Source organism: Cherax quadricarinatus, chromosome 46 (genome assembly GCF_038502225.1).
Source record: "Cherax quadricarinatus isolate ZL_2023a chromosome 46, ASM3850222v1, whole genome shotgun sequence".
NCBI lineage: Eukaryota > Metazoa > Arthropoda > Malacostraca > Decapoda > Parastacidae > Cherax > Cherax quadricarinatus.
In genome coordinates this window covers 13,069,582-13,097,362 of record NC_091337.1, presented here as the reverse complement: position 1 = coordinate 13,097,362, position 27,781 = coordinate 13,069,582, and the positions used below count along the sequence as shown (strand labels likewise).

General features: G+C 39.2%; 1 protein-coding gene across 10 annotated transcripts in view; it reads left to right on the top strand.

Moving 5' to 3' along the window:
• Positions 1-27,781, top strand: part of LanB1 (laminin subunit beta-1) — a 229,242-nt gene that overhangs the window by 45,977 nt on the left and 155,484 nt on the right. For 7 of the 10 annotated variants that reach the window (XM_070094540.1, XM_070094536.1, XM_070094535.1 and 4 more), the window contains 9 exons: positions 1,298-2,404; positions 11,606-11,727; positions 12,474-12,604; positions 20,304-20,472; positions 22,478-22,606; positions 24,698-24,850; positions 25,611-25,842; positions 26,764-26,952; positions 27,152-27,331. In XM_070094540.1, the coding sequence (XP_069950641.1) occupies positions 1,298-2,404; positions 11,606-11,727; positions 12,474-12,604; positions 20,304-20,472; positions 22,478-22,606; positions 24,698-24,850; positions 25,611-25,842; positions 26,764-26,952; positions 27,152-27,331 (2,412 nt within the window). The remainder of the gene's footprint in view (positions 1-1,297; positions 2,405-11,605; positions 11,728-12,473; positions 12,605-20,303; positions 20,473-22,477; positions 22,607-24,697; positions 24,851-25,610; positions 25,843-26,763; positions 26,953-27,151; positions 27,332-27,781) is intronic. The other 3 variants (XM_070094543.1, XM_070094542.1, XM_070094541.1) reach the window with 1 other exon arrangement.

Sequence of the window (27,781 nt, the reverse complement as noted above, 5' to 3'; positions counted from 1 at the left end):
TGCAGTTTCGCTGTGTAGAAACCTCCAGTTTTGTTTTCTCTAACCTGCTAGTGTGATTATTTAAAATGTTAAGTTATCTCTATAAGACATTCTGTTCTCCTACTCTTTTTACTATAAGTTGATTGTGTGAAGAGTCACGAAAGCTCTTGCAATTTCATATTTTTTCACTGTGGTTATGTTGCATATTGTGATAACATCTGTTATCTGTGATTTTATTCCATGTATATGTTTATATGCAAAACAACAACCAATTTGAAAAAAAGTAGTGAACTTCTAAGTCCTTTCATGAAGTCTCACATTATCAGAGAAAGATGTGTGTGTAAACACAAAAGCGCTCAGGTTTTATTTCCTATTTTCACTGGTGTGTGTGTGTGTGTGTGTATATATATATATATATATATATATATATATATATATATATATATATATATATATATATATATATATATATATATATATATATATATATATATATATTATACTGTTTGGATTGACCCTGAAGGAAGAAATTACTCACCAATTCTGGTTGTGTTGTGTTGACTGCAGCTGGTGGCTGCTACTAACATTACCCAGTGCAGCTTGTGGCGGTTCTGGCAGTCTTTAATATCAGAGTCCTCATTCTTGAGTGGGCTGCTCGTCAGTCTTGTAATTTCTTACCTTTGCTTCAGTAACCAGAAAGTCTATTATAATTACGTGTAGATATTAAGCTTAAGGTTAATTCTAGTACCTGATTGTTTACCTGTGTTTCTTGCTATACTGAGGCTTTCTAGTAGTGTGCTTGGGTTAGTAGTCTAGTCTAGCCACTTGATGGCTACCAGACTCGCCTTGTCGTGAGGGACCACTCGTGAAGGATACGTAGCCTGGCTATGTAGCCTACACAAAAGAACCTCTCTCCCTCTTCCCCCAGGTGATGTAGTGTGTTTAATGCTGTCATGTTCGTTGTGGCGGGAGACCAGGGTGCGTCCCCCACCTGGTGACCAGGTGTTGCAGTCCTGGTGACCAGGTGTTGCAGTCCTGGTGACCAGGTGTTGCAGTCCTGGTGACCATGTGTTGCAGTTCTGGTGACCAGGTGTTGCAGTTCTGGTGACCAGGTGTTGCAGTCCTGGTGACCAGGTGTTGCAGTGTGCCTAGTGCTTTAGTGAAAGACCGGGGTGCGTCCCTCACCTGGTGTAGAGTGCCTGTTTTTATGTTATGTGGGTGTAGGCGGGAGACCGGGGAGCATTACCCACCTGGTAGTGTAGTGCTGTGTCAGGTGGGTATGGGCGGAAGGCACGCTAATTGTTCTTGTGGCCGCCAGGGGACGCGGAGGCAGAGTACGACCCTCAGCGGCAGGGCGGCGTCTTCTACGGCACCTCCTATGTCCCGTCTACCCACAGGCGGGGCAAGGGCCGGGGCCGCTCCCGCCAGTCTTCTTCTTCATCTTCCTCTTCCTCCTCCTCCTCCTCCTCCTCCTCCTCCTCCTCCTCCTCCTCCTCCTCCTCTTCCACCTCGGTGACGGGTGCTGATGGGGTGACTCGGGAGACAGTGAAGCACACCTCCCGTGGTAGCCCAGGCTCCGGCCTTCACAACACCTCCCACACCTACACTACCTTGTACCCTGAGTCTGGTCACACCCGCGGCGCTGGATCCAGGCCCACCTCTGACCCGTCTCGCTCCTCTTCCCAGCACACGTCCGTCAGACGCGTGTCATCGTCGTCATCGTCACGGTCGGCAGGAGTAGGGAGGAAGGTAGAAGAGACGGCAGAGGAGGAGACTCCGCCCATTGTGGATGAGTCGTATTTTGACCAGCGTCGCGGCCAGACTGAAGACGGTCAGGACTACTTTCGGTGGAACGGACGCGAGATTACGGGCGTCAGCCGTCCTCCTGGGTCGTCGTCCGTCTCGCGTCACGTTAAAACCAGTAAGACCACCACCACTACTACTACTACCACCCATAAACGTCCAGGCACCACTACTACCTACACTTACACTCACCCTGGGGGCTCGAGGGTCTCCACCTTCAGGAACACCACCACCTACACTTCCCATATCCCAGGATATTCCACGTCGGAGAGCCACACTGGCTTAGTCAGCTCTGGTTCCTCGCGCACCTCCAGCACCCACTATGGAACCACTTACAACCGTCATTACGACTCTCGCGGAAGTACCTCCATCAGTGGAGGCGGTGTCAGCACCTCTTCCGTCGGTGGAGGCAGCGCCAGCACCTCATCCGTCAGTGGAAGCGGCGTCAGCAGGGAAGGTGAAGTGGGTTTCGGCGAAAGCTATCACAGGAACACTGAGGAGGAGCTGTTGACACACGAGTACGAAGAGGAGGAATACGACGAGCAGTTCGCCCGCGGTCCCATCATCTCCGAAGTGGATCGTACTCACCCCTTCGTGGTGCGAGGGCTGGGAGCCGCCTCAGGTAGGACGCTACTCACATGGACGGGACTATGTGGTTCATTAACAAGATTTCCCATAGTTCCTTATTAGGGTATGGACTAACCTATTTCAACTCTGGGACCAATTGTCTTCCAAAACATACCAGAAGTCTCATTTCCTAAGTTTTCATATGACTTGGGATATTAGACAGTGTTGCCATAATTAATGTTCTCTCTACTGCTTACTCTTAAAATGTCGAGTCTCCCAGTCGAGGATTACAAACCCTGTCAGAGAACATTAACTATTAAGAACAATGGAACTAAGAATTCTCAAGCGGTGTTTTGAGGTCATTACCCTCATAATTGAGTTTGATATATTCAGTTTTACGAGTCCAACCTTTCATAAAGTGTTCTTCCCCTGTATCAAATGTTTTAAATATTGAATATCATAAATATTACGATTTATGTTTTAAAACGTCTTGGATACCAGAAGGTCCTGGTGGTGAAGACATTAACTCTGGGATTATGGTGGCGGTGATGTTAATATTAACTTGGTTGAGGTCTAGTGTGAATTTTGATTTACTATAATAGATACCATGGGTGCCATTAACTCTTAACAAAACACAAGTTAGTAGTCGTAGAAAATGATGTAATGTTTGTAGAGTATATAATAATAAAGAGGTACTGCTAGTCTTGTGGTTTACGGGAAGTATTAACAAGCAGTTTAAGGTGTTGCAAGGTTGATTATTGGCGGTAACACTTCTGTGGTATAGGCTGCAAGGCAGAGTACTCACGGAAATGGAGAACAGCGCAAGGCTTTATTGAGACCACGTTATGCTCACGGAGAGTTTGATCTAGTCATTACCTGATAAAGCTCTGCTTGAGCGAAACGTCGTCTTAGTAAAGGCTTGCTTTGCTGTCTTTGTTTTACTCATATGTAGGCTAGTTATGAAGCAGTGTCTCAGACGTTACCCCGGAGAGTCATCTCTACACTACACATTATATAAACGATAAGAGTATTTTAGTTCCTGTTTTAGGACTTAGAGTATTCTTCACTGATAACATCTAATTTACTCCCCGAGAATCGGTGCTAATTGCTAATTAGTGGAAGCACCTAACGCAGAAAAGAGGATGGTTGAGACTCATTCACCAGGTGGCAGCAGCATTCCTCACAGGTTAATAAGAAAGACACGTGCAACAGTTAGGTATCTTTATTCTGAAACGTTTCCCTACACAGTAGGCTTCTTCAGTCGAGTAGAGGAGGCAGCAGAAACAGTAGAGATGTAAAGACGATGTTATCACTGCATCACCATTGAAGACTTAGTTTTGAGGTCAGGTGGCCAGTCCCTCAGCTAAGGGACTGACTACCTCAAAACTACGTGAATGTAATAATAATAATAATAATAATAATGTAAATTGTTCTGAATTTAAGCGAGGCATTTTAATAATGCAAAATATGCTTCTAGTGTGGTTTGACACTAAGTATTGTAATCAGCAGATTACAGATAAGTTACCGAAGGACTACAAGTGAGTCGTGGGGGGTTTCTTCGGAGTGAATGTTGGGTTCATAGGTGAGTTTGTAATGGCGCTGCATGTTAAGGATTAATGGGACTGATTTTGAGCTAGTATTAGGATGAGTGTAGCTTCATACTCTTCTGTTCACGTGGCTTGCCGGATTTGATGGTTGCGGTTTATTCGTCAAGAAGCACTCTCTCCTGGCACAGTGGCTCCTACACAGTGGCTCCTACACAGCGTCTCCTACAGTGTCTCCTGACACTGTCTCTTGGCACAGTGTCTTCTACATAGCGTCTCCTACAGTGTCTTCTGAGATGGGTTTTAATCAGATGATGGTTCGTCAAGTGGGTAAACATCCACTGGTCTACCCCGTCTAGGTTTTACACACCATTCAGAAAACAAGAGGATCAGGACATAGCAGTGTATCCTAAGATAAGATGTTGATACCTTTATGTATGTCCACCTGACACGAATCTTTGTCATATGATAACCCGTTCAATAATACCGATGGCCTTGTGGCAGAAGGGAGGGGGGCAAGAAGCAACTGATCTTATGTGAGTGTCTACTGAAATTTGGGAATATAATATTTCTGACTTTATGGTGGGCCACGGCAGAGCGATTGCTGGCTTACTGATCAGACTATGGTGTTAGTGCGAGGTTGGTTGCTTAATGGGGTTTAAAGCCTATCTGCTACACTAGGCTGCACATACCCCTTGCACCACCAGACAAGAATGTTTCAATCCCTTAAATGGAGACTAAAGCAAACTCCTCAGCATATATGTGGTGAAATATGCATCTGTTACATATCCTACGAAAGGTTTTAGCGAAGGTGTCGTCTATAAAGGATTGTGTAGTTTCAGAGTAGCAAATGTTGGCTAGAGGTAGCGAGGCCTCCATACCCGACTCGTCACACCTAAACTCTCCTCCATCCACGGGCCACCCTATTTTTTCTTCTCCATGTGGACGTCGTGTGGGCGAGGGAGTGGCAGTTATCGATGGGCACCGCCATGAACCAGTAGGTGTGGGTGTGGGCAGAATACCTCGCAGTAGGCCGCCCACAGCCTTCCGAAGTGAGGGAGAATGATATTACATAATTTTAATGGGAAACCGTATTATTCTATTGCAGATGAGTTTACAGGGGTTGAATCATAGCTTCTGGCACCGCGTATTAATTACTGCCTACCGGTCTTATTGATTCTTGGCCTCCAGGGCCTAATCATACCTGCTCCTGAAATTGTGTCTGACAACTGAATAATATTTATTAACGTTCCTATGGCTCATCTGAGTATGTGTTGTGTGTCTGTGTCTGCTGCCTTTATGACGTGGATTCCAAAGTCGACGATTCAGCTGATGCTCCTTTCTGGTACATCCTAACTGGGCAGAGACCTAGCTGCTATTAGGGATCGGAGGATCAATCCTGCACTTTGAATAAACCATGCGGGTTTAGCGTTTTACACTAATAATGGTTGTGATGTATCTGGCAATAAAAGATCGGCCAGTTACAGCAAGTACACAAGTGCCGCCTTGTCCTTATTGTTGTGTGTGTGTGTGTGTGTGTCAGCCCATGTCACTGGTACTTTCTGCCTTGCTTCAGAGAATTTCCCCTCCTATCTGTTGCTGTCTTGCAATATTGCATAGCGCCTGACGACGTACGAGTGCGAAAGATCTAGACCTGAAGATTCCATCCCCATATATATATATATATATATATATATATATATATATATATATCTATATATATATATATATATATATATATATCTATATATATATGTCGTGCCGAATATGTAAAACTGGTCAATTAGCAAGAACTCGTTTAAAATTAAGTCCTTTCTAAAATTTTCTCTTATACGTTTAAAGATATATTTTTTTCATTAATGTTAATGTAAAATTTTTTAATTTTGCACCAAAAGAATGTTAAAAAACTTACCTAACCTTATTATAACAAGAGCAATTTATTTTAGCCTAACCCAACTATATATATTTTAGATTCGTTTACAGTAATTTAATGCTAAACAAACACAGTGAAATATATTTTTTTCGTAAGGTTCAGAATGATTTTGGCGAAATTATTGCATACACAAATTTTCACTTGTCCTATATGGCAAGATGAACGTTGCTATTTAAGCCAAGATGGCAAGTTCTGCCTGTTCGGCACGACATATATACATATAATATATATATATATATATATATAAATATATATATATATATATATATATATATATATATATATATATATATATATATATATATATATATATATATATATATATATGAGAGAGAGAGAGATGGATAGAGAGATCAACTACCCAACATAGAAACAAAAAAGTTGTGTAAATAAAAGGAACGAATTGAAAATCTGAGCGAGTAAAATGTGCAGCAAAAGTGAGAGAATTAAGTCACGGTACGAAGGTTGTGTGTGTCAGTGATAGATACTATATCGAGTGTGTTCATAAAATTGCTTCCGGGTTAGTGAGACTGATCAGTTAACATAACATAATGTTGGCAGTGGTTGCCCAAGGAATTAGAACTGCCTGTCTTTTCTGGGATCATTGTGTGTGTGTGTGTGTGTGTGTGTGTGTGTGTGTGTGTGTGTGTGTGTGTGTGTGTGTGTGTGTGTGTGTGTGTGTGTGTGTGTGTGTGTGTGTTGCACCACACTATTGCCTCTGCACATCCTCTGCATTAAAATGAAGTAGCTGGTAGTGCAGTGGTAGTGCGTTCGACTTACAATCGAAAGTATGCGCTGAGGCAGGAGGATGGGCAAGTCTCATAACACCTGCTGTCCCTGTTACCTAGCAGTAACAGGTGCCTCCTGGGTGAGGCCTTAAACAGAACCCTATTGTAAATATGCCACACTGTTTGGCTTTCAAGGTTATCCTGTGTTATTAATCCTCCGGGGTTACTAATGCGAATAATCTTGCACACCCACTTAGGCTCCCGCGTCACTTGTGACATATTGATACCCGACTGACGTGTCAGCTCTTGGACTTGGCTATGATGTCAACTCATAGGAGAAAAGTAGAAAAGCTGTGTTGACTGAAATGTTTATAATGGTGTGAAGCGAGAGGTTACATTACTTGGTGGATGATTAGTGTGGGGGTGGGGGAAGTGCAGCTGGCGACGGACGTAGGTGTAAGTGTGGGTGTGGGTAGGCAGTCCCTGCTGTCTTGGTGTCTGCCACACCCCATTCCCCTCCTTCACTCCCACGCAGGCTAGTGATACTGACATGCATCCTGTCCAAAGTAATGGAGAAGATTGTCAGGAGGATACTGGAACACCTGGAGAGGATGAGTTTCGTCAGCGAAAACGAAGAACGATTCGGGAGCGAGTGTCTGACGAACCTGCTGCAGCTCTATGATACAGACTCATCGAGACAGACAGACAGCGGGGAAAAGGAGGGAGGGATGGGCAGACTGAAAGAATGCATTTGGCATTGATAAAGCTCCTGGTGAGCCTATTCCTGGCATATACCTAGAGGGTATACCCCAGGTACAATTTTCCCAACGTTTCGCGTATATTGCACATATATTAGCATAATATAAATGATGCGTTTATGAGAACGCTTAGGACCATTGCCAAGTCAACTGTGACTTGACGGTGGTTCGAGACGATCCCGAACATCGTCATAAACTTCCTGTGTGGATTATTTGTGAATTGCTCCAGCCATGGTATTGCCTTTTATTCTTCATAATTTATTTCACAGTCATGACTTAATAAAGCTCTATACAGAACGAAAAGTTGTCATAATAAAAGTTTGTCTTGCAGCATTTTTTTTTTATAACTAATCACAGAAGTGGGGCTTTCACCCATGGAAAGTGAGTGCTAAAACTCGCAGGTCACTATCGCCAGTATGCCACTTGTATCCATGGCTATAGACATCATTCCTTAAATAAGTTATTAAGTAAGTAAATAATAAAGTTTATTCAGTTAGTTACACCATCTTCGGATGATTACAGTTGTCTTGCATAATAATAATATATAAATTAACTAGGATAATCCCCCCAAAAAGTGAGTGACGTATTTCCATCTGGATTGTTTGACACCCAACTGACCATGCTTCCACCAATGTTGTTTCATTCTTACCTGAACTTCAGCTGCAGATACACAAAGATGGCCAACCCAGCAGCATATCTTTGCAAGATGTTAAGTTTATATTATAATTAAATAAAATAGAAATGACTAGCTGGTGCACATTAACCATGCATATATTACACAATATATCTTGGTGATTGTGTATTTTGTGTGTGTGGAGAGTGAGGTCATTCTTTGTGTACACAGAGGTGGTGACAGAATCTTCTGAAGCTGATGTCAGTAAATGTCTTGTCCGGAGAGCAGAGGACATCATCACTGTTTGGCAGCATGATACAGCGTCACTTGCATGATATGTTACTGCACGATAGTGTTTCACCAGCATGATACAAAGTGTGTGCCACTCAGTGATAATCGCTTGTTTTCTTGCATGTTGCATGGCATATTGTATTAGTTTTGTTTGTTTAAGCACTATGGAGATCCGGTCATTTTAAGAATTATTTTTTTATTATCACATCGGTCGTTTCCCACCAAGGCGGGGTGGCCTGAAAAAGAAAAACTTGCATCATCATTCACTCCATCACTGTCTTGCCAGAGGCGTGCTTACACCAGTTATAAAACTTCAACATGTATTATTTTTTAATACAAGCATGCTGTTTAAACCCCTATACATTTTTTTTATTTCTTGTGCAAATTGTTATTTTGAAGATTATTATTATTATTATTATTATTATTATTATTATTATTATTATTATTATCATTATTATCAAAAAGAAGCGCTAAGCCACAAGGACTATACAGCGGTTATTTTGAAGAACATTAAGAAAAATAATTTAGGACGTAGAGGACCTGACGGACAATCTAATGTAAACACAGGCGGCTATATGATAATGGTGTACAATACAAACAAGTTGATAAGTAAGACACATGGAAGGAACCTAACAATTAGGAAGAAACCTAGTTGTTGCACATGTGTCTTATCAAACAAAGGCGCGCCAGTCATATATCAACTGTAGGCTGGGCTTGTGCACCAGCCTTGGTAGTGTGTAGACTTTTGGCTCTTGCCTGACAAATTCCCATCATTATCTCTGGGACGCTTGTCCTCCAATTCCTTTGCCCGTTGGGCACATTACAGTAGGGGCATCATTTATCAGAGTCATTATTTCACGGTTATTTACTAACCACAGGTGAGGGTGTGTGTGTCCCGTTCTAGTTGGGACTTTGGCATGGGGAATAGGGGTCCACCTGACCGAATTGGGAACTTTTTGTTTGCTTTTATTTGCAAAGGGAACTTTGTTTCCCTTTCTTTCATCGCACAGCTTTAGGCAGTGCTTCCCTGTTCATCGGGAAGCAGGGCTTCCCTGTTCATCGGGAAGCAGGGCTTGATAAAGTTGTCAGTTGCTCTTGAAACCCCCAACATGATCTACCGCTGCCGGAGTATGGTTAGGTTACGCTTAGCTATTTTGAGTTTAAGTTAATTTCTTTACATTTGAACAATATAGAATAATATTCATGAACATTATTTTAGAAATAAATTATGGCCAAACACGTGTAAAGACCAGATCTCCATAATTAGCTATATAATATACTTTGTGTCTTATACTACCACCTTTCTATATACACCTGAATCTAGGTTATGTAATTATTATGTGCCGGTAATAATTCATAGTAGTATAGCAAGATAATTGTTTAGATTTTGCCAGTGCAATTGTGTACTAGTTGTCTTAAGAGTACCTGAGTTCTGAAGCATTGAACACACTGGTGGTCACTGACTTTCGTCTTTATTACCACCTCAGTATTGACAAAAAAAAGGCCACCCCCCCCCCTTCAAAAAAAAAAAAAAAATGACGAGTTCTGGGCAAGTTGGGCACAGAATAAGGATTCTTCCTGGTATTCCCCAGGTGTTGTATGACCCATAAGGGTTTAGAGTTTTCACATGAATAATATTAAAATTTTTACATATAGGGTACTTCCCCCTCACCAGTGTGTGGGATACTTCCCCCCACCTTCCTACCAGTGTGTGGTACTTTCCCCTCACCTTCCTACCAGTGGGTGTGTGGTACTTTCCCCTCACCTTCCTACCAATGTGTGTATGGTACTTCCCCTCACCTTCCTACCAATGTGTGTATGGTACTTCCCCTCACCTTCCTACCAGTGTGTGTGTGGGGGGGGCACTTCCCCTCTCCTACCAGTATGTGTTTGGTACTCCCCCTCACCTTCCTACCTGTGTGTTTGGCACTTTCCTCCTCATATTCCTACCAGTGTGTGTGTGTGTGTGTGTGTGTGTGTGTGTGTGTGTGTGTGTGTGTGTGTTTGGCACTTTCCTTCTTCCTACCAGTGTGTATGGCACTTCCCCCCCTCACCTTCCTACCAGAGTGTGTGGCACTTCCGCTCACCTTCTTACCAGTGAGTAGCACTTCCCCTCACCTTCCTACCTGTGTGTGTGTGTGTGTGTGTGTGTGTGGGTGGTACTTAACCCTCACCTTCCTGCCAGTGTGTGTGGCACTTCCCCTCACTTTCCTACCATTATGTGTGTGGCACTTTCCCCTTACCATCCTACCAGTGTGTATGGTACTTTTCCCTCAGCTGTTCCATGGGATTTTTGGTTGTGGTACCCCCTTTACACCCCCCATCTCTCAATTTCTCTCTTTCTCTTCTTCTCTTTCTCTTCTTCTCTTTCTCTTCTTCTCTCTCTTTTTCCTCTTTTTCCTCTTTTTTCTCTTTTTTCTATTTTTTCTCTTTTCTCTTTTTTCTCTCTTCTCTTTTTCTCTTTCTTTTTCTTTCTTTTTCTATTTCTTTCTCTTTCTCTTTCTTTCTCTTTTTTCTCTCTTTCTTTCTCTCTTTCTTTCTTTCTTTTTCTTTCTCTTTCTTTCTCTTTCTTTTTCTTTCTCTTTCTTTCTCTTTCTCTTTCTTTCTCTTTCTCTCTCTCTCTTTTTCTTTCTTTCTCTTTCTTTCTTTCTCTCTCTCTCTCTCTCTCTCTCTCTCTCTCTCTCTCTCTCTCTCTCTCTCTTTCTCTTTTTCTCTCTTTTCTCTCTTTTTCTCTCTTTTTCACTTTCTCTCTCTCTCTCTCTCTCTCTCTCTCTCATCATATTGTTGCAATTCCTGTCATCCACAGTTATTGAGGCTTCCTCTCAAGTTAATTACAGTTCTGAAAATGCAAGGTTTTCATCTCATTTTTGCTGGTTTCTTTTTTCTTATTTCTTGTTTTTTCTTTTTTTTTAATTTTCTTTTTTCATTATTTTGTTTTTCTTTTTTCCTTTTTATTTTTATTCAGAGAAAGCATTAAACCTTCACAAGCATTTCAGTGTTAGAAGTAGGAGACTACTCAAAAACCATTATGGTCATCTGTCAGCAACTGTTGGTACTGAAATACAGTTCCATATTTGGCTGTAGTGTGATGGCTGCTGCTCACTGTGTTAAAGTTCTGCCAGGATTTTCTTGCATTATTACAACAAAGAATTGCAATGATATTAAAATAGCTGTAGTTTTCCCAGAATTCACTCAAAATGCAGTTTAGGATATATTAGTTAACATATTGTAGTGATTTGATTGTATGTGTTACTAATGTGAGGGTAAAATAATATTAATTTTTCTTATAATAACATTTTTTTTCCTTTCCTCTCCCCTCAGCATAAAGGTGAAAGGGGCAGTACTAATGTAGCTTTTCTTTTGTGTGTGTGTGTGTATGTGTGTGGCAGGTTATGGGCAGCGGTCTTCTCAACCATGTGACCAGAGCTCGTGCTACCCAGCCACAGGCAACCTGCTCATAGGTCGTGAGAAGAGCCTCTCTGCTACCTCCACCTGTGGCCTTTATAAGAGGGTTAGTACTCGTGCGGTCTTCATTGTCTATGCTTCAGCTCTCAGCTTAGAGGTCTCTTATTAACAGTGCTCACCATTTTTCACTATTCTTATTTAGTAAAAATGACAATTGTTTTTAAGCATAAATCACTGAATCAATTTCCAGTTAAAAAGCAGTAATTTAGAGAAAAAGTGGCTAATATTATAGATTTTAATGAATTTTTCATATGCAGTACATATAGTATATAGTACATATAGTATAGGGATATGTTGTGTATCTTTATATGTGTACGCTTCTAAACTGTTGTATTCTGAGCACCTCTGCAAAAACAGTGATAATGTGTGTGTGGTGAAAGTGTTGAATGATGATGAAAGTATTTTCTTTTTGGGGATTTTCTTTCTTTTTTGGGTCACCCTGCCTCGGTGGGAGACGGCCAACTTGTTGGAAAGAAAAAAAATAAAGAAACAAGCAAAAAAGTATATTTTGCTCATTTTCACACCTTTTTTTTTTTTTTTTTTTTATCTATGCATCATAGTTATTAAGTGACTAGGGTGGAATGAAGAGATATGAGGGTTAAGGGATGGGGAGTTGGAAAAACAAGGGTGATAGTTTGGTAATTGAGGATAGGGTACTGGATGGAAGGACAAAGGCATGGAGTGGATAGACAAAGGAGGGTGTGTAGAGACTGGAATAGGGGATGGAACATGAAGAGTTTTAAGTGAGTTTTTAAGTTTTAAGTGTTTTTAAGTGATTTGTGCCTCCCACAGGAGCGGTACTGCATTGTGTCTCACCTAAAGGACCGCAAGAAGTGCTTCTGGTGTGATTCTCGGCCACAGTGGGATGGCAGTCCCCAGTATTCCCACAAAATAGATAATATTGTCTACAGATTAGACCCTCGGTGAGTACCCCTTCCACTTAATATACTTAAAGAATCAAGATTAATGAGCCCTGGACCTGTACATCAGCAAATTTGTTTGTAAGAAGGATAAATGAGGTTGCTGACCAAAAGGAGGGACAGTTTTTTTTATTATTGTCACTGTGCTTTTCTTGTATACACCAAATGAATATTCTGTTATCTTTCCTGAAAAGACAGAATAAGATTGGAATATGTATTCATTTTGTTAATACACAGTTCATTCATGTGATATTCACCATTTGTTGATCCTAAAATCCTTGATCCCTTTCTGGACCTATAGTACCTGCAAAAAAAATCTATACACAAAATTTTGGTGCATACATTTCAGTCGCGTTTCCGCCATAGGAAAATTGTCATGACGTAGTGAACTGGAGCCCATCTTGCTCCATTGTTCCCCACCATGCCATGCTTCAGTGCTCTGCCAGAGCTCGGTGAGGAAGGAGGCTTGCTACAATGTCCCTTAGTGCCCCTTTTTTCACTCAACCATGAACTTTGTCACATTTAGTGAGAAGGCAGATTGTATGTTTTCAGAGAGGATGCATTGTATTCTTTGAGACAGGATGAATTGCACATATTGGGAGGAGGAGGATTGAATATTTTTTCAGAAGCATCATTGCCTGCTGTAGTGATTACTGCATAAAGTGATCTACAATTTGGTAAAGGGATACTTTGTATGCCATGTTGGTTTCTATATTGTGTGGCAATTGCCCTTGCAATGTCTGAAAGCTGCATAATGTCTTGCCTAGTAGTCTATATCATCGTTACACTGAAAGAAGTGGATGGATCTACTCGCCTGCAGATGACACATGTATGGTTATAACCACTCTCTTTGTGGCTGTTATACCATTCATGCCCAACTTGCTAACATGTGGGAGCTAGTCTTAAGTTAATTTGTATTCCTGTTTCATCTTATTATTTAAGTATATACGTAGTTATATTCTAATGCCAGGAGCAAGGGGCTAGTAACCCCTTTTCCTGTAACTTACTAAATTTAAAGAGAGAAACTTTCGTTTCTCTTTGGGTCACCCTGCTTCAGTGAGATACAGCTGGTTTGTTGAAAGAAAGAAGAAAGAAATTATGTTCTAAGAGGAATATTGATAGTAAATACTTGTGTCTGAAAATGACATTTGCACTTAAAAAAGACTCAAGATTCTAGAACGTACACTTTACTACCAGTAATGTGGTACACCTGGAGAAGATTCTCTGTACAGTACCTGAAGCTCCAGGTTAACTTTTGTATATCGTGTTACGTTTTTTGTGTTCTTTGGATATACTGTAGTAATTTTGAACTGATTTCAGCGATTATTTCAAATTCACTTCGGCACTGGAGATTAAATTTTATTTCATTATTAATCAAATTTTAAAGTTATTTCATTTATCCCTTGTGCACTGTGATTACCAAAATTTAATGTGAGCCTGTTAACACTTTTGTAAATAGCGAAGTGTTCACTTTCACTGGGATTACATTTCATTAAATATTGTATCAGTAGATAACATTGGTGACCACCGGATAAATGAAAATATATTCAGCCCAAAACATGTTTTTAGATTTTTAAATGAATTGTTCATATTTCTTAACAAAATTAATGAAACACACCTGTGCAGTTTTAATATTTGTACAATATATAAAATATAATTTTTTCCTTCATATGTTCTGCCTCACTGTGGATGGGAACCTGTGAAGGATCCTCGAATGGCCAGTTACATTCACAGGACAGTCCATAAGAAAATTCCGTGAATGGTAGAGTTGCGTGAATGCTAATGTAGTGAATAACAAATTTTCATTAGCGCTTTTTAAAAAAAATTGATTACGTTTGTGCCTGGCTTTCTCTTGGACTATGACAGGTGTTTGCAGGAGTCACTATGTTATTTTTTTATTAAAGTTATTTTTAGCGATGATTAATGGTATAGTATATCAGAAATGCTTGTCATAGTTAATGTAATTTTCTGCTTGGAGGAGTGGTCAGCAGTACTAGCTGATGTTAGCTAGTATGCAGCCTGTGGGTGAACTTCAGTCATGTGGTAAAAACCCAAAAGGAAGTTGCCACTTGTCTTACTTACATGATTGTTTTAGGCAATATTTTTAGTAGCAGTTTTCATTTTCAGTTTTGCTGGCTAGCCTTGCTTCTCAAACTAAGGGGAGTTGGGAACTGGTTCCTATAGCCTGCACGCTAACACCTTAAGAAAATGCAGCAGACTTGTGGTTTCATGTGAACATAGCAACAACATGCTTGGAGAGAGGAAAGGAGGCAGAGAGGGAGAGGAGGAGGAAAAAATGAGGGGGTGAGGAGATTGTTACTGGTATTATTATTATCTTCCCAGATAATGCTAAGCCCATGTGGGGTCATCAAACTCTACACAGCAAAGAAGAGGTTGATGTAGAGAAAAGGTAAAAATGTTAATGGTAAGCATGAGGACAAGAGTAGGAAGGCACACTTGGTACTGTAAATCAATTTCAGTTATGAACTCAGAGATTCCATATTAAGGCAGAACTGTCATATAGGGCAGATAGAGTAAGCATGTTAGACTATTGAAGGAGATGTACAAAATTAAGTTATGCACTCTGTTAAATGGGACAGTCAATTAAAATGCAGTATGTTGGACCGTCGGCAAGGCCTAATAACTTTAGTAAAGTAATCTAGGTGTCCCTCCACGAGTTGATCATGTGAGAATCTTGCATGTCTAATACACAGGTGAAGAGTGGCATTTCTCACAATAGAAAGGATGAGTAGTGTGTGAACAGAAACACAGTTGTTTGTCAATGTAGACCAATGATTCTGCCATGTGTGGGAGATTGAAAGGCCATGATCTACAGATTGAGCGAAGGAGTATGAGACTTCATTGCCCTGAACACAAGCATGGCCAGGTACCCAGCAAGCGATAATCTTTTTGTGCTTTCTGAAAATGCATACATTACAGCCAGCATTGAATGACCATGATCAAGGGGTGTAGAAATCAAAGGTCAGATTACCACCAATGCATTCAAGAGTCTTGGATTATAAGAAATGAAGTTGCAGACACTAGCAATCTGAATTATAGTGGCAAATGTTGTGTATAACCAATCTATGAAAATACTAGCCATCTGCAATAGTCAATTTTTGGATTAAATATGAAAAAAATAGCTGCATATATAACACAGTTGGAGGATTTACAGATGTTGGTGCACACTGCAGAAGCTTCAAAATGTGCTTGAAAATAATCAAAGAAGATAGCATGAATCCCAGGCTGAGTTGTGACACTTGGGAAATGGGAGGGAACTTCACAAACTTGCTAGGGAGCAGTAAAAGATAGGAAAAAAAACAGGAAAATGAGGTAGGCCAAGGAACTCGTCAAGGGACAGATGCAATAAAGAAGCGAAGAGATTGAAATTTTTAGCTTTTCTACTTGAATGGTGAATGTGAAGTGGCATGCAGGTGGCGGTGGTGTCGTCATCATCATCATCTGTGGTCTTCTTGGATTGACTGGGGTTGGCAAGATTTCTAGGGACAGCATGATGATGTGGATCAGTCATTTCAGATCTTCCAGAATGTGGAGGCTCGCCAGCCTCACAAGCCCTGTGAGAGGTGCAAAAATTCAAATACGTAATTGGGCCCCAAAGTTGAGGGACATCAACTTCCAATTGATGAGGGGACCAAGCATGGGCTGACATGTGCCATAAATGTTTGTCCACATCTGTAGAAAGACACTTTTTCAAAAATGCTTCACCCGTATAACACAGAGCAACTCCTCAGTATCCGTTCCTATGAGTGGAGCTGACAGCCTGTACAGACGTTTTATATTGATAGCAGCTATGTTTTTAGTTTGACTGCTTATCAGCAGCCATAGCTGTGGATGAGTTCCTATCCATTATTCCTACCCAAGGATGCCTAACTAATTAACCTGCTGGATCAAAGAAGCAACATAAGCTTCCACCACAATGAGGTTGCTGCCTTGAAGTTGAGGAGGATGGTAAGGAATATTTTTAAGATTACAGTATTTCATAAAAAAAAATTGTAAGATTAACTGAGATAAGAGACGAGATGCATTTCTTAGGTTCCATTTGTGTAATGAAACTTCTTATTTATTTTTATAAGAAGAAAAAACACGATTGCAGAGGAGAACTTTGTTGAGACACTGCACCATGGAACACCTCAATAAAGTTCCTCTCTATTGGTTTTGTGCCATTTGTCGCTACACTTCATTTTCATTAAAGTGGGAAGTCTGAATGTGCGTGGATGTTGTGCAGATGATAAGAAAGAGATGATTGTGGATGTTATGAATGAGAAGAAGCTGGATGTCCTGGCTTTAAGTGAAACAAAGCTGAAGGGGGTGGGAGAGTTTCAGTGGAGAGGAATAAATGGGATTAGGTCAGGGGTTTCAAATAGAGTTAGAGCTAAAGAAGGAGTAGCAATAATGTTGAAGGATAAGCTATGGCAGGAAAAGAGGGACTATAAATGTATTAATTCAAGGATTATGTGGAGTAAAATAAAGATTGGATGTGAAAAGTGGGTTATAATAAGCGTGTATGCACCTGGAGAAGAGAGAAGTGTAGAGGAGAGAGAGAGATTTTGGGAAATGTTGAGTGAATGCGTGGGGAGTTTTTGAATCAAGTGTGAGAGTAATGGTGGTTGGGGATTTCAATGCTAAAGTGGGTAAAAATGTTATGGAGGGAGTAGTAGGTAAATTTGGGGTGCCAGGGGTAAATGTAAATGGGGAGCCTTTAATTGAGCTATGTGTAGAAAGAAATTTGGTAATAAGTAATACATATTTTATGAAAAAGAGGATAAATAAATATACAAGGTATGATGTAGCACGTAATGAAAGTAGTTTATTAGATTATGTATTGGTGGATAAAAGGTTGATGGGTAGGCTCCAGGATGTACATGTTTATAGAGGGGCAACTGATATATCGGATCATTATTTAGTTGTAGCTACAGTTAGAGTAAGAGGTAGATAGGAAAAGAGGAAGGTGGCAACAACAAGTAAGAGGGAGGTGAAAGTGTATAAACTAAGGGAGGAGGAAGTTCGGGTGAGATATAAGCGACTATTGGCAGAAAGGTGGGCTAGTGCAAAGATGAGTAGTGGGGGGGTTGAAGAGGGTTGGAATAGTTTTAAAAATGCAGTATTAGAATGTGGGTCAGAAGTTTGTGGTTATAGGAGGGTGGGGGCAGGAGGAAAGAGGAGTGATTGGTGGAATGATGAAGTAAAGGGTGTGATAAAAGAGAAAAAGGTAGCTTATGAGAGGTTTTTACAAAGCAGAAGTGTTATAAGAAGAGCAGAGTATATGGAGAGTAAAAGAAAGGTAAAGAGAGTGGTGAGAGAGTGCAAAAGGAGAGCAGATGATAGAGTGGGAGAGGCACTGTCAAGAAATTTTAATGAAAATAAGAAAAAATTTTGGAGTGAGTTAAACAAGTTAAGAAAGCCTAGGGAAAATATGGATTTGTCAGTTAAAAACAGAGTAGGGGAGTTAGTAGATGGGGAGATGGAGGTATTAGGTAGATGGCGAGAATATTTTGAGGAACTTTTAAATGTTAAGGAAGAAACAGAGGCAGTAATTTCATGCACTGGTCAGGGAGGTATACCATCTTTTAGGAGTGAAGAAGAGCAGAATGTAAGTGTGGGGGAGGTACGTGAGGCATTATGTAAAATGAAAGGGGGTAAAGCAGCTGGAACTGATGGGATCATGACAGAAATGTTAAAAGCAGGGGGGGATATAGTGTTGGAGTGGTTGGTACTTTTGTTTAATAAATGTATGAAAGAGGGGAAGGTACCTAGGGATTGGCGGAGAGCATGTATAGTCCCTTTATATAAAGGGAAAGGGGACAAAAGAGACTGTAAAAATTATAGAGGAATAAGCTTATTGAGTATACCAGGAAAAGTGTACGGTAGGGTTATAATTGAAAGAATTAGAGGTAAGACAGAATGTAGGATTGCGGATGAGCAAGGAGGTTTCAGAGTGGGTAGGGGATGTGTAGATCAAGTGTTTACATTGAGGCATATATGTGAACAGTATTTAGATAAAGGTAGGGTAGTTTTTATTGCATTTATGGATTTAGAAAAGGCATATGATAGAGTGGATAGAGGAGCAATGTGGCAGATGTTGCAAGTATATGGAATAGGTGGTTAGTTATTAAATGCTGTAAAGACTTTTTATGAGGATAGTGAGGCTCAGGTTAGGGTGTGTAGAAGAGAGGGAGACTACTTCCTGGTAAAAGTAGGTCTTAGACAGGGATGTGTAATGTCACCATGGTTGTTTAATATATTTATAGATGGGGTTGTAAAGGAAGTAAATGCTAGGGTGTTTGGGAGAGGGGTGGGATTAAATTTTGGGGAATCAAATTCAAAATGGGAATTGACACAGTTACTTTTTGCTGATGATACTGTGCTTATGGGAGATTCTAAAGAAAAATTGCAAAGGTTAGTGGATGAGTTTGGGAATGTGTGTAAAGGTAGAAAGTTGAAAGTGAACATAGAAAAGAGTAAGGTGATGAGGGTGTCAAATGATTTAGATAAAGAAAAATTGGATATCAAATTGGGGAGGAGGAGTATGGAAGAAGTGAATGTTTTCAGATACTTGGGAGTTGACGTGTCAGCGGATGGATTTATGAAGGATGAGGTTAATCATAGAATTGATGAGGGAAAAAAGGTGAGTGGTGCGTTGAGGTATATGTGGAGTCAAAAAACGTTATCTATGGAGGCAAAGAAGGGAATGTATGAAAGTATAGTAGTACCAACACTCTTATATGGGTGTGAAGCTTGGGTGGTAAATACAGCTGCGAGGAGACGGTTGGAGGCAGTGGAGATGTCCTGTTTAAGGGCAATGTGTGGTGTAAATATTATGCAGAAAATTCGGAGTGTGGAAATTAGGAGAAGGTGTGGAGTTAATAAAAGTATTAGTCAGAGGGCAGAAGAGGGGTTGTTGAGGTGGTTTGGTCATTTAGAGAGAATGGATCAAAGTAGAATGACATGGAAAGTATATAAATCTATAGGGGAAGGAAGGCGGGGTAGGGGTCGTCCTCGAAAGGGTTGGAGAGAGGGGGTAAAGGAGGTTTTGTGGGCAAGGGGCTTGGACTTCCAGCAAGCGTGTGTGAGCGTGTTAGATAGGAGTGAATGGAGACGAATGGTACTTGGGACCTGACGATCTGTTGGAGTGTGAGCAGGGTAATATTTAGTGAAGGGATTCAGGGAAACCGGTTATTTTCATATAGTCGGACTTGAGTCCTGGAAATGGGAAGTACAATGCCTGCACTTTAAAGGAGGGGTTTGGGATATTGGCAGTTTGGAGGGATATGTTGTGTGTCTTTATATGTGTATGCTTCTGGACTGTTGTATTCTGAGCACCTCTGCAAAAACAGTGATAATGTCCGAGTGTGGTGAAAGTGTTGAATGATGATGAAAGTATTTTCTTTTTGGGGATTTTCTTTCTTTTTTTTTTTTGGGTCACCCTGCCTCGGTGGGAAACGGCCGACTTGTTGAAAAAAAAAAAAAAATTTATGTGGGATGGTGGGATGGGTATTTTGGGATGAGTAAACAAATACACATACTGTACAGTAATGTATTCGCATCTCTACTGTATGAGTATTATTGGTCATTATTTATGAATATGTTTTTAATTGTGGACTTATTATCTTTTTTATTTTATGTTAAGTACTTTAATCAACCCACTTTTTTGCTTATGTATTGTTTACCTTTCAATTTCTAGTACTCAGCGGCGTTCGTGGTGGCAAAGTGAAAATGGTTTACAAGATGCTAGCATTCAACTGAACTTGGAAGCAGAATTTCATTTTACACATCTTATAATCAAATTCAGAACCTTTAGACCTGCTGCTATGCTCTTTGAGAGATCTTTTGACTTTGGAAAGACATGGAAGGTATTTTCATGATTTTCTATCTTTATTCTCATTTTTGTTTTGTTTAGTTGGTTATAATCTGAGTGCATTAGTAGCCATTATTTAATCTTGGTCCTTCTTGGATCTTCCCTCAAAAGAAACTTATTATTACTGTGTTCATGGGGAAGCACTCAACTGTAGGGGTAATTTCAGACCTGGGGAAATAGGGAATAATCACATTTAATTCAGGGCAGGGAAAGATTGCTCCAGTTTCTTAGATCAATAGCTCTTTAGCATCAAGGCACTTTTGAAGGATTAAGCAACCATTACAGAAGAGCCTATATGACTGTGGTGGTGTTCTCCACTACTCCCTGATGTTAATTTTTCCATCACTCGCCCTTTGTATTTTCCATTCAACATATTTATTCATCATCCTCTTCATATGTCCTGATTCAACCTTAATACCCTCATACATCCAATCACAGCTCTTCCTATCATAATCCATTTTAAGAGCCTTAGCACCTTTCTTCCCTGATCTGTTGTCTTTTAATTTTTTTGCCTCTATGGCATCTTGTTTGTGAGTTATCTCTTGCAGTACCTTACCACCCATTACAATATTTCACAGCATTAACCCTTTCAGGGTTTCGGACGTACTAGTACGGCTTACGCACCAGGATTTTTGACGTACTAGTACGCCTAAATTCTAGCGCCCTCAAATCTAGTGAGAGAAAGCTGGTAGGCCTACATATGAAAGAATGGGTCTACGTGGTCAGTGTGTGCAGTATAAAAAAAGTCCTGCAGCACACAGTGCGTAATGAGAAAAAAAAACTTTGACCGTGTTTTTGGATTAAAACAGCGACTTTGCACTATATTTTTGTATGGTATTTATTGTTGTATTCTAGTTTTCTTGGTCTCAGTTTTTAGAATGGAAGACATATTACAGAAATTGAGATGATTTTGACTGGTTTTACAATGAAAAGTACCTTGAAATTGAGCTCAAAGTAACAGAAATGTTCGATTTTTACCAAAGTTCAGAAGTAAACAAATCATGCTAAGCGTCCAATACACGTCAACTGGCGAGTCTAATATTCTTTCACAAGTGAGCCGATATTATTTATACCATTTCTACACTAATTTAGTAGTCTGCATAACAGTAAATCTTCTATTTTTTGTGAGAATAAAAAATTCAAAGTGGAAAGCAAAAGAATGTAAGAGGGGCGTGGGGACGTGACTAATGAACAGAGGAAATGTTATTTTAGTGCCAGGAATGTCTTTCTTGTTTATTCTGGACCCTATTTGGAAATTGGCATCTTTTGAAATTTGTGTGAAATTGGCAAAATTGCTAAATTCTGACCACTGTATTGGATAGTTGAAATCGGTAAATGGGTGATTTCTTGTACTCATTCGATAGAAAAAATGGAGTTCTAGCGAAATAGTTATGATTTTTGTCGACTAGTACACTGGAATTGGCTGAAAATAGGGCTCAAAGTGGGCAAAATCGCCGATGCGTAAACATCGTAGAGACCGCTAACTTCGTGAAAACATAATTCCGTAAGTTTTCCATCAAATTTCATACTTTTGGTGTCATTATGATAGGGAAAAGATTATCTTTTCATAAGAAAAAATAATTTTTTTTTTTTAAATTTGGGTGACCCTGAGAACAAGTCTGAGAGAGGGCTTGGGGACCCTGAAAGGGTTAAAATATCTTTGCTTTTAATCCTAGAATGTTGCCTCTAATTATTTTATTTCCACAACCACACTTAGTTTACAATGCCATGAGAAAATTCAAGTATAGCACATGTAATCAGATAATGAAACTAATTAACTGAGTTTGTTCATCACAAAGGTTTTATATGTAAAAACAATAAACTATCTTGTTCACTTGAATGATTAAACAGTGTAAAATAGAAGAAGCCTTGAGGTATCACTGCGGTATATTGTAGTGGAAGATAAGAATAGTTAATTGTGGTAGGGATACTGTATTTATTATTGTTTTCTGATGATAAGGCTTATAAAAGCTAATTAATTATTAATGCTTTTTTCACAGGTGTACAGATACTTCGCTTATGATTGTGCTGAAGCTTTTCCAGGAATCCCTCAGGGTCCTCCATCCTCTATAAATGATGTAGTTTGTGAATCGCGTTATTCAGCTGTTGAACCATCCACAGAGGGTGAAGTAAGTTCTTCTCTAATACTGTATATGTTATGTTGCTCAGACATCTTTGGTAGGCTGTGGATTTTTTCAGCCTGGAACTTTTACAGTAGTTTAAAAAATTAACTTTTCCACTTTTCACCAGTCTCTTTTTAAGAGATAAAGTAATCCGTAAAATTTTAATATAATAAATGGTTAATACAGTATTGGATCTCGGACCATTTATATCCCCTTCATTTTGTGTATCTTTTCATTCATGTGTTTTAATTAATTTGCCTCCATTTGTCACAGTTCAGTGGACTTATTTTATTCCTCTTTATGAAGTGGTCTCCAAAAGTTGTTCTCTATCTAAAAATGTATACTGTACTGCCACTGATGAAATCTGAGCAGTTTGCAAGCTTAATACTAGTTTTCAGCTTTTGCAGTTAAGTAAAATACAGTACTCCTTTATACATGAGACTGTGATTGTCATAAAATACATTTATTTATTTTTGATTATCATTTTGTAGCTACAGTAATACAGTTGTAGATTCAGTGGTTGTATTGCATACCATCACCTTTTGGATCTAGTTCTAGTGTTCTACCACTGTTTATGAAAACTGTCTCTTAGTACCTCTTTTTCTTTTCATTTTACAATTGTGGCCTCTTTTTATTGCTGTTTTAATAGTTTAAATGTAATTATCATGTTTCTTCTTTTTTTCCTATTTACCGAGGGTGTATTTAATGCTCTCAACTTTTTTTCATAAATAATGTTCTTAAGCTTTGGCTGCTATTTTGTAGCTTGTTTTTGTATTTTTTCTAGCTTGTCCCCTTGTTTTAGAAGTGGACACCATACCAGTGCTCCTTATTCTAATTTTGGTAAAATATGCTGTAAGCAGCATTTTTAGGATTTTTCCATCCATAAAATATACCTAATGGCTGTTCTAAAGTTTGTCAAAATATGCGTCAGAGTTGCTCAAGCTTTCAGTTTGATCTTCTGGCAACAATCCTTTATTATTGGTGATTCCTAGGTCACTTTCTTGGCCATTTGTGTGAATATAATTTATTCTTGGGCTTGGACTTCTAGCAAGCGTGCGTGAGTGTGTTAGATAGGAGCAAATGGAGACAAATGGTTTTTAGGACTTGATGTGCTGTTGGAGTGTAAGCATGGTAACATTTATGAAGGGAGTCAGGGAAACCGGCAGGCCGGACTTGATTCTTGGAGATGGGAAGTACAGTGCTGGCATTCTGAAGGAGGGATGTTAATGTTGCAGTTTTATAACTGTAGTGTAAGCATGCCTCTGGCAAAACAGTGATGGAGTGAGTGATGATGGAAGATTTTCTTTTTCGGGCCACCCTGCACTTGGTGGGAAACGGCCAATTTGTTAATAAAAAAAAATAATTTATTTCGAATTTTTTTTAACACGCTAACCATCTCCCACTGAGACAGAGTGACCTTTCTCTCCCCCCCTCCAAAAACAAAAAAAAACTTTCACCATTATTCATGCTATCACTGTCTTTGCAGAGGTGCGCAGATTCAACATTTTAGATGTCACTCCAAACACCAAGTATCCCAAACCCCTCCTTGAAAGTGCAGGCATTGTACTGCCCACCCCCTGGACTCAAGTCCAGTTAACCAGTTTCTCTGAATCCCTTCACAAAACATTACCCTGGTCACACTCCAACAGCTCATCAAGTCCCAGAAACCATTTGTCTCCACTCCTATCTAATATGCTCATAAATGCCTGCTGTATGTCCAAGCCCCTTGCATGCAAAACCTCTTTTACCCCCCTCTCTCCATCCTTTCCTAGGATGACCCCTACCCTTCCTTCCCTCCACTATGGATTTATACACCTTCCAAATCTTCCTATTTTGCTCCGTCTTCTGTAAATGACCAAACCACCTCATCAACCCCTCCTCAGCCCTCTGAATAATACTTTTAGTAACTCCATACCTCCCAATTTCCACACTACGAATTCTCTGTATAATATTTATGCGACACATTGCCTTTAGACATGACATCTCCACTGCTTCCAGCTTCATTCTTACTGCAACATTCAAATTGAAGTAATCTTTGACTAGAAGTTTTTGTGTACAGTACTAGCTCATTTATTCTGTTTTTTTTTCTTTTTTAAGGTGATATTCAGAGTTCTTCCACCAAATATTGAGATAGAAAACCCATACAGTGATGAAGTTCAGAACTTGCTGAAAATTACCAATTTACGTGTCAACTTTACCAAACTTCATACTCTTGGGGATCAACTTCTTGACAACAGACGTGAAATTAAGGTAATATTTCCTGTACTGTACTTAAACTTTTATAATTAGAGGGAAAGCACTAAACTCTTAGAGATCATATATTACCTGGGGATTGGAAGGTAATCAAGATTGAGAAGTGTAATTCCAATTTCTTGGATTTAGCTCCAGTTTGTTGAATTTAAAATGACTTTAAATTTAAAATGAATTTAAAAAAGTTCAGTGTTGAGGGAAGCATGGTTACAATACCTCCAAGTGCCAGATAAACTGAGCTTTGATGAATATGTGGGCCAGTGAGATGTAAGTGGCAACAGCCTGTTTGACCAGGAAAGCAACATATAAACCAGGCTATGGGAGTAAAAAAACTAGCACCATCAAAGGTTCTGCACATTGTCTTTATACCCATACTCTGTACTTAGATTAAATAACATGGAGATGCAATAACCATAAATTCTGTGTACATAATTCTGTAATTAACCCTTAAACTGTCCAAACGTAGATCAGTGTTCACTTATGTACCGCTCTGAATATTTTGGATTTTTTTTTTTTTTTTTAAATGTAGAGCGCATTTTTTCAAGCATCCCCGAATTTTGTCATACTGTGCACACTGAGTGCACAGACTCATTCTCTCATGTCTAGGCAACTCAGGTTTATCATGCCAAGGTTGAAAGCATGTAAAATAAAACGTAGATCTACGATCGGAGCGCTACACACGTGAACATAGCTCTGCGTTTGGACAGTTTAAGGGTTAAGGTATTTTTTTTTCTACAGAAGCTTTTTTTTTTCCTTTTAGGAAAAATATTATTATGCCATATATGATATGGTAGTAAGAGGATCTTGTTCATGCTATGGGCATGCATCACGCTGCCTGCCATTACCAGGCGTAGAAGATCGAGCAGATATGGTTCATGGCCGCTGTGAGTGCACACACAATACTATAGGTCTTAATTGTCAAAAGTGTCAAGACTTCTTCAATGATTTACCTTGGAGACCTGCTGTTGGAAAAGAATCCAATGCTTGTAAAAGTATGTAAAATGTGTATTTGTTTAATTTACTTTTGTAATACTATGTATTGGCTCTTCATCGAACTGATTATTGTAATAAATATCAGAATTGAAATGTATTCTGTCTTAACTTTTTCAAAATTCATACTTAATGTTACCAGATATATATACTGTAGAAGACTTCAGCTTAGAAAGGTCTGGCTGCCTTAATTTGTCAGTGTATAAAACAGGATTTTTGTGCTTATACGTGTACTTGCCATGTTCTACCTTACTTGAGAGGATGACTTCATTAAAAATATGCACCAGATATTTCAGTGTATCAGGCATTAAAACCTCTTATTACGATATGCTTAAGATTGCCATCTTGAAGCTGCTTTTTTATTTTTTGCACTACTGTAATTCTGAAACTGCTCTTTTATTTTTGGATACTATAATTTTTCATGAGAATTCTTTTCTCATTTATTAATTTTATATTTGTTGTGACTATGACAATCAAGAGTTATTGCATCTGTAAAAAAATTAATATTAAAATGTCCAATTGTTCCACTTAGAAAATATGGTTACATGTTAGAAAAAATAATACAAATAAATATATCCTGATTTTTTTTTTCTCAACAAGTCGGCCGTCTCCCACCGAGGCAGGGTGACCCAAAAAAGAAAGAAAATCCCCAAAAAGAAAATACTTTCATCATCATTCAACACTTTCACCTCACTCACACATTATCACTGTTTTTGCAGAGGTGCTCAGAATACAACAGTTTAGAAGCATACACATATAAAGATACACAACATATCCCTCCAAACTGCCAATATCCCAAACCCCTCCTTTAAAGTGCAGGCATTGTACTTCCCATTTCCAGGACTCAAGTCCGACTATATGAAAATAATATATCCTGATATAGCTCTTATATAAATTTTAATTAACTAATATTTTTCACACAGAATGTAACTGCAACAATCACGCATCACTGTGTCATTTTGATCCACAAGTCTACGAAGACACAGGAAGTATCTCTGGGGGTGTATGTGATGACTGTACTCACAACACTCAGGGTCGCAATTGTGAAGAATGTCTCCCATTCTATTTTCAAGATCCCAATAGAGATATACGGGATCCTGAAATATGCCAGCGTAGGTACTTTTTTTCCTCCTTGTATCTGCATCTGCCATAGCAGATAGATATTAAATATATTCCAGCAAATATACAGTAACTTAATATTATATTTATTATGAAACAAATTGTAATAGTTAAATATTCGCTGAAAGGGAGCTACGTATTTAGTACTTTGCCATGTCAAGTTTTTATTAATAAAGATTTTTTACTCTCTAGCCTGCAACTGTGATACTCGAGGATCATTAGACAATGCCATATGTGATTCTCGCACTGACATATCTGGTGGCCTAATTGCCGGCCGGTGCCACTGTAAAACAAATGTTGGTGGCTTAAAGTGTGACCGTTGTAAAGCTGGCTACTGGAACTTCTCTTCTGAAAATCCAGATGGGTGTCAGAGTAAGATAATAGATTTTTCAGTTTCTTTTGATAAATGGAAAGGTTTTGAGCACATAGCAAACCAGTCCTAAAACTATGATTTTTGCAAGTCATTTTTCAATTTCTTTGTAATGCTTTTAATCGGAAACCTTCATTAGTGTAAAGGATAACATATAAACCACGTGGCAAAAAGAAAAATGGAGACAAAATTAACCCTGTATGGGTTTATTAGTTTATTTTCAATTTCATTGCTTAACTTCTGTGCAATAATATTTGACCTTTTTTTTTTTTTTGTAACTTGAGTGTTTGGCTCTTGGAACCTATTTTTCCATAGACACTCTTGTTATAATTGATGCTATATTCCTGATTTGTATTATTCTGTACCTAATTTCATTTTGTATTTTTACCTAAGAGTATTGTACATTCAGTATTGTTCTTTTTCATTTGTAAATATTATCAAATTGTTGAATT